Consider the following 7,280-nt stretch of genomic DNA (forward strand, 5'->3'; position numbering starts at 1 on the left):
TCTAGATCTACATCTTGACCAATCAAATCCCTCTCTTTGTGAGGGGAATCCACTGGATCTAGATCTTGGAGAAATTTGGTGTTACTCCTCTTATTTGTTCTTTCTCTCTTATAACCCCAATAGCTTTTTTAGCTTTGTTGGAATTTGAGAGAGAAGGACTTGAGCATCTTTGTGGTGTTCTTGCCATTGCATTTGGTGCATCGGTTTGTGTTCTCCACGGTGATTCGTGGAAGTGAAAGCAAGAAAGTTACTCTTGGGTTCTTGGAACCCTGGACGGTTTTGAGGCCTTTGTGGCGATTTCTTGGGAGCCTCAAATTAAGTTGTGGATGCGTGCCCCAAGCTTTGTGTAAGGCCCCGTTTCCACCTCGAAGTAAATCCCTTAGTGGAACCGTGACCTAGGCCTTTGTGGCGAGGGTCACCGGAGAATAAGGTGAAGCGCCTTCGTGGCGCTCGGTGTGTGGTGTGACTATCGCATCTTGGGGTGAGGCCTTTGTGGCGTTGGTGTGCATCGAGCAACCACACCTCAAGGTGAGGCCTCTTGTGGCGTTCGGGAGCACTAAGCCACTGCACCTCTCCAACGGACATTAGCACTCGCAAGAGTGTGAACTTCGGGATAAATCATCATCTCCCGCGTGCCTCGGTTATTTCTATACCCGAGCTCTTTACTTATGCACTTTACTTTGGGATAGCCATCGTGCTTGAAGTTATATATCTTGCTATCACATAGTTGCTTGTATTGCTTAGCGTATGTTGTTGGTGCACATAGGTGAACCATAGTATATAGGCTTTGGGCTTGACAAAGTAAACACTAGTTTTATTCCGCATTTGTTAAACTCGTCTCGTAAAAGTTTTTAAACCGCCTATTCACCCCCCTCTAGGTGTCATCCGTGTCCTTTCACATATCACATGATGGAAATATACTACAAAGTTTTGCAAAGCTTCCTCTGAAACCAAACGGTCAGAAAAAACAAGGTTGCGCGTGACCAAATCCCATCCGATCCGGCAATCGCCGGCATGTCGTCCTTTGGATTTCGCCAGCAGAGCCTTCCGAAACTCAACACTCCGGCCATATCAAAGAACACCTGCATCAAGTAAATATTCATCTTGGCGCGAGAGGATTCCTAGGAATGTCGCCTTTATTCAGGCCAAGCAAGTGTCCCCCTAGATTGCCTCTCATCGGCCGAACCCTCCGTTGGAAGAAGAGGCAAGCCAACGCACGAAACACACACATGCGCCGGCCTACTGGTCTCCGATCCAAGCAGGATGTCCAGCACGACACCATAGCGAGGCCAACTGCATGCACCATGCCGCCTCACTACGCACCTCAAGGCGGCCAATGGTTGCACCGATGGTGGATCTAGGCGGTAGCCTAGACCTACAGCCGCCGCGTCACCCCAGAACGAACGCCCAAGGCAAGCCACCACCACGACAAGGGTACTAAGCCAACGCCATAAGAGAACGAGCTCCACCTCGTGGACGCCATGCCAAGAAGGCCTATCGCCGCAAGACCAATGGCGCCACCCCAGCCTCCATGCGCAAATTGTTGTTGGCACCGTCCCCATCTGCCACCAGCGAGTCGCCACTGCGAAACAAACCCCCGACACCTTCGGAACTGGGGCTTGCCGCCACCGTGGCCTAGGCTAATGGCATCATTGGCGGGGAGGCTGTCGGTGAATTTTTTGGCCCCAGTGTCGCCTAAGGGTTTATTCGTCGAACATCTCGACATAGACGTGGTCCCTTTTGCAGTATTACTCAAGGAGCTAATGTCATTATTCTAGCTCCCTGGCGAGTCAGCGTGCAGCTGAACACGCTCATCACACATGTTCACCAGGTTAGATGCTAGCATGCCCTACTTCCTGGTAGCTTATCTTATAAGTGGCCTTAATGAAAAATTCAGAGGATTGCCATCGTATCCATAGGCAACTCTACCGAAGTTTCCTCTAGATATATCCCCGCCCTCTGCTACCCCGATCTGCTTCATGAAATCGATCAATTCCTAGGGTTAGGCTTCGGGTCGAGAGAAAGATAAAGAAGATCAAGGAGGCGATGGAAAAGATGACCTACAAGGAAGAGCCTGGGCGCGTCTACCTTGACCTCGCCGATGGCGTGCAGGGGAAATCGGACCTCATGGCCGCACCGACGAAGACAGAGAGGACAAGAACCTCTGCGCTTGGGCCGCTATGTGGCGAATCCAGCCCATTTTGCTAGGGTGGGGCAGAACTTACTTGGGCCGGGATTTTTTTCTTTTTCCTTATTTTCTATAGATACATATGGGGTGGGCCAAATCATAGGATGGGGCCCGCTCCACCCCCACCCTGCTGGCTCTGCCACTACCGCTTGGGGCCTCATATCCAAGGTTGCGATGATGGAAGAGAGGCAGAAGAATGCCCCCAGGAAGATGCAGTTGTTCGAATAGGACAACATCGATAGGCTGATCGCCCAGTCCATGGAACCTGCACGCCCCATCCTCTGCGTCAATCATGAGCTCGTCAATACTCTGTCGGACGATGGCACGCGTGAAGTGGATCGCACTCATATATTTTTTTTCCAAACGGACTACCCCTTTCCATTACTGCGAAATAACGGAAATACGAAGTCGTTTGAGACAACAAGACGAACGCAACAAAAGGAGACGGGAAAGAGGCCACCCGCGCACCATTAGGAAACCCGCTAACAAATACTCAATATCGAGCATCCACTACGGGGCAAAAAACTGATGATACTAAAGCAAACTCTAAGAATAAGTTTAGCACGACACGCACAAAACAGCTAGACATTACAAGTTTTAGGACTAGACAAGATCATTTTCCAAGGAGATAGACAACCAGATCATGGAGCTTGAATTGCCAGGATGTTGGAGATGCTTGGAGTTGATGTAGAAATATCACCTCCATTTATATCATGGGTCATGTGCATCGCCTTTTCCATCAGCTGCTTCGACCTTTCTTGATGCTCACAACATCACCATCATCATAAAGACCCGCACGTTGCTTTAAGAAAGAGTAATGTATATTATTAAAACATGATTCTTGAGAACGAAACCATCGAAGGTTATTGTATTCATGGTAATCCAAATGGACCAAAAAATGGCAGCCATTAACAAAGCAAAGAAATTATCTCCTGGCATTAGTTAACAGTATAATGGAACCACCTAAGAGCCTCCACAGCGTTTTGACATTCATAGCCGTTTGATCGGAGCATCTAACGTCCTAGAACTACTGAGAAGTCCCGTACTCGCCTTACAGAAACGTTTCCTCGATCGATCGCTTTTAGAAGGGTCCGTTTTCGTTACTGGGCTTCTACTCCCAACATCGACTTAGGCCGCACTATATTGTTTGGGCCCCAAAAGGCTAAAACGGGCCTAGGCGTTTGGCCTTTACGTGGCTTTCCTCACCTGTGAAACCAGCCTCTCCTCTCCCTGGCGGCTGGCGGACCTTTTCCTCTTTCTTGCGTCGTCCACCGGTGGCGGAGGTGGCGGAAGTATTCTGCGGTGCCTCTCCACCGGCCTCGCCTCAGCATACCCTTCAACAGGCGGCACCAGGCGATGGTGAATACGGCAACTGCACTCTCTCCCTTCCTCCTTTTCCATCGGGCTGGCCTTCTTTCTTCACGGTGATGCAAGCACCGCTGCTTCTTCGCACAAAGTTTTCCCTTTCCTCTGGTTTAGGTACCCACTACTCCATACCTCTTCCCGAGACATCATCGCACTATCTAAGTTAATCAATTGGGAATTAGCAGTGTGTTGCTTTCGCGGGTTGCTAATTTCATCTATTGAGTTCACGGGCCAGAAGCAGTTCATGATGTTCGTAACTCCATGAAGGAATTCCTAGATTCGTTGGGTTGGGAATTGATGCAGTGTTTGAATTTATGTGGTTTCAAAGCTTCCTTGATTTATGTGAAGGATGTTCAATTTGCTATAAGGTATGTGTCTCCTTGGTGGTACATACGTTCAAATCAAAAGTTTGTAGAAGTACAACGTCTACTACCCAAGTTCCCTTACCGCTGCATCTCTTCCATAGGCGTAATCACTCACTGCCACACTTAGCGAGAAATTCCCCTTTACCAGCAAAGCACAACGAGGCAGCGTTGCGGGGCATGCATGAGCTGAAAGATATGATCGCCATCACCCTTTCCTTCTAGAGCTACTACTTGATGGAATTAAGATTTTCGTTGTATTGGTACGATTTATGGTTTTGTCACTGTACTTTGGTGCAGAAATCAACCAGGTATTTAGTTTGTTATACTCAAGTTGACTACATCAATCGGGCTCTACTTGGCATCAAATAATGAATACCGGTGGATCCAGAATGTTTTATTTTGGTAGTATTTAATGTATTGCATTATGCATAAGGTCTAAACTGCAATACTTTGCACTCTAGCTCAAGTCGTTTTCTATAGTTTTGCCTATGTTCTTATTCTTAGTTTTGGATTTGAACATTGGCCGGTGCATGTTTTCTAGACCCAAGCAACAGCGAACGATGCATTGGATGCGACATGACAACTCCGCACCCGCACCTTGTTCGCCTTGGCCTCATCGCCACCTTGTTTGTCCAACAATGTTGTGAGTCTGGAGGTAATCCGCCTTTGGTCAACGATCTAGCTTTCCTCTCTGCTCCCATTCTCCTTTCTCTGTTTTGTTATATGCAATCTCTGATGTTCTTTAGATTACTGATACATCAGTTTCAAATATATTAGGTTGCACTTTGGCATACAAGTTCCAGTCCAATGGATCATTGGAACGGTGTATGAATCATTTTCAAGGGAAGTGCTTAAACGGCAAAAATCTTCAGAAGAGTCGGTAGCCCCATAACCCCATCTTCCCTATGTAAGAAAATCGAATATGACAATGCATGGCTGAATGTGAACTGTATACTGTCGATTTGGTCACCATCGATCATTTTCGGTTTTCCTTCTCTTGACTATTCATTTCATGTTATAAGTCAAATACCTCTCATATGTACTTTCTATTCAGTTTTGATGGTATGTTAAGGTAATAACTTAGGAACAACTAAATTGCTTTGTTAGTAAGGATTTTTGTGTCCTTCACATGCAAATTCATTAATATCTCATTTGACCTCTAAGTATGTCTCATGACCTTTCAATACATACGTTCTGCTATTATCCTGCATTTTTCGATGGGTTGTAAATATTATCACAATTGTTATTTACCTTCTTGAAGCTAGAGTTTTGTTGTTTCTTCTTTTAGCAGGTGATATGACATCCCTTATCGGTGTAGTTTCTAAGGCCTCAAGTAAATGTAAAGTTTATCTTAACCATTGGGTATATCATATATTTAGTGTGGAACCATAGGCGGACCCAACCGTCCTTAAGCCCGGGCACGCACCCAGACTTCCGGTCGGTGGCGCAGTCTATTTGGATGAAAATTTGATGAATATTTTGTTGAAAATTTGGTTGGGCTTATAGTGCGCGCAGGCTTGATGAAAATCTTGGATCCGCCACTGTGTGGAACAAATTGCTAATTGTTTCATTTGTCAATATGTAGCTACTATATGTAACAACGGAAATCTATCATGCACTGGAAGATTTTTCTAAATTGGAATATTGTTGAGACTATTTACAATAATTCTCTCAAAGTTTATACTGAAAGAATGTTTGTATGAAACATACAAGGAAGTTTTGTCAACAATGTTTAATTTCTGAAACTGTTGTGTTATTACGGTTAAATTGTAATGTCCAAACCTAGACATTGTCTAATACTTGCAAGTTTAGTAAGTGTAGTTTTCTGTTTATATCCAGTCATGATAGGCCTACATTTGAATTACAGGGCTGTTCCGGAAGCAAAGAAACTTCTTTCAAAGAAGAAGCTGCACCGTTCCTGACAAGAGGATGTCCATGTGCCTCCACCCTTTTACAATGGTTATACTTTTTATCACATACTCTTATAGGTATGCTTTCCCTGATTCAATGATGCTTTGGCAAGTTTAGATATCGCTGTTGTTTGATTTGGTGTGGGGCGCCAATCAACATTGATGATAAGCCCCTATCCTCATAACCATGATGTCCAGAACCATGCTGTCTTCTTTTGATGTCACGCTACTGCCAACGTGTGCTCTGTTTATTGTTGATTTGTGCAACAGATTATGCAAAAGAGAACATGTTTGATCATAGTGACTATTTCCAGGTGCCTATCTATTTTTATCATTATAATATCAGTTATAGAAGCATAAGGGTCTAATCATGATTCATGAAGTGTGCTTTAAGAGACATAGCAAATAAGTAGCAATTCCTAATTATTCTTGAATATAATTTTATGTCCGTTGCTAGCTGACCATGTCATTTTTATTTGTAACATAAGAAATCTTTGACTTCTCTTGCCACTATGCACTGAACTTTCTTTTTCTCAGGATTGCTCCATGGTACATTCAGTGGAGTAGTGAGTTCGATGCGCCCTACAAATTTTACTGATTTGGAGTCTGAAACAACACAATGTCCAATCAGTACATTTTCCTTTGGTGAGACATAGAGCAATTTTTTCTTTTCATAATCCTACGTTGTATTGCACAAGAACTTTGACCAAGATTAGTAATTGTATTCTTGAATCCATGTTAAGTTTCCCCTTACCTTTTTCCTCCCAAGTTTATCTGTTGATTGGAAATATTACCCTCCAAAGTTTTTCGTATCACACATGTAATGTATCAGTTTCCTTTTGCATGCCACATATGAGAATATCAAAATATATAACATTTCATGTGCGGTTTATTTTAAAATGTTCGTTCTGTGCGCCTGTCAAAAGCAGGCTAAAATCATGTTTCAAACATATCTTCACAGCTGTTATGTTAGTTCAATTTGCAAGTACTACTTATTGTACAAACTCGGGATGGATATAGTTGTTTCTGCTGTGTTCAAGGTGCTTTCATGATATCTCACTTCCTATTATGGTCCGACCTATCACCTATGAATATAGTTTCAAAGACAAATAGGCTGTTCGCCAACCTGCTATTATTTGCTATTATTCCTGCAGTATCTCGGTCTCATAAGAATATCAACGTTGATGATGTCTCGGTGGAGAGAAACTATCAAATAATACAACTTACCCAGATCAATGCGACCCTTTGATCAATGAACAAATATATATTGTTAATTCACACAAATTTAACCAACATATTTCGTTTATATATCTATTGAAATTCTGATTATTATAAAAAAAATCATTATTCCTTCAAAAAAATCATTATTAATAAAATGGACGGGCGCGGCAACGCGCGCTATCATGATCTAGTATAGGCATAAAACAAAGCTAGAGCCTTCCAACAATTGGA

General features: G+C 43.7%; 1 protein-coding gene across 2 annotated transcripts; it reads left to right on the forward strand.

Annotated features, from left to right (window-relative positions):
* Positions 1 to 3,492: 3,492 nt before the first annotated feature.
* Positions 3,493 to 6,882, forward strand: LOC124654977. 2 transcript variants are annotated; one of them, XM_047193950.1, is made up of 5 exons: positions 3,493 to 3,921; positions 4,020 to 4,573; positions 4,696 to 4,794; positions 5,786 to 5,906; positions 6,366 to 6,882. In XM_047193950.1, exons 2-5 carry the CDS (start codon positions 4,495 to 4,497, stop codon positions 6,424 to 6,426), a joined length of 360 nt encoding a protein of 119 aa, XP_047049906.1. In that variant the 5' UTR covers positions 3,493 to 3,921; positions 4,020 to 4,494; the 3' UTR covers positions 6,427 to 6,882. The 2 variants fall into 2 exon arrangements, with proteins under 2 accessions (XP_047049906.1, XP_047049905.1); XM_047193949.1 differs by having other exon boundaries at positions 3,493 to 4,573.
* The last annotated feature ends 398 nt before the right edge of the window (positions 6,883 to 7,280 follow it).

Source organism: Lolium rigidum, chromosome 5, assembly GCF_022539505.1.
Source record: "Lolium rigidum isolate FL_2022 chromosome 5, APGP_CSIRO_Lrig_0.1, whole genome shotgun sequence".
In the NCBI taxonomy this organism is placed as follows: Eukaryota; Viridiplantae; Streptophyta; class Magnoliopsida; order Poales; family Poaceae; genus Lolium; species Lolium rigidum.

Bases quoted from the DNA above. Each gene is read 5' to 3' on its own strand.
- LOC124654977 (XM_047193949.1), top strand. From the start codon at position 4,495: ATGACAACTCCGCACCCGCACCTTGTTCGCCTTGGCCTCATCGCCACC. The intron at 4,574-4,695 runs GTAATCCGCCTT...CAAATATATTAG, and splicing joins ACAATGTTGTGAGTCTGGAG to GTTGCACTTTGGCATACAAG. The intron at 5,907-6,365 runs GTATGCTTTCCC...TCTTTTTCTCAG, and splicing joins TTTATCACATACTCTTATAG to GATTGCTCCATGGTACATTC.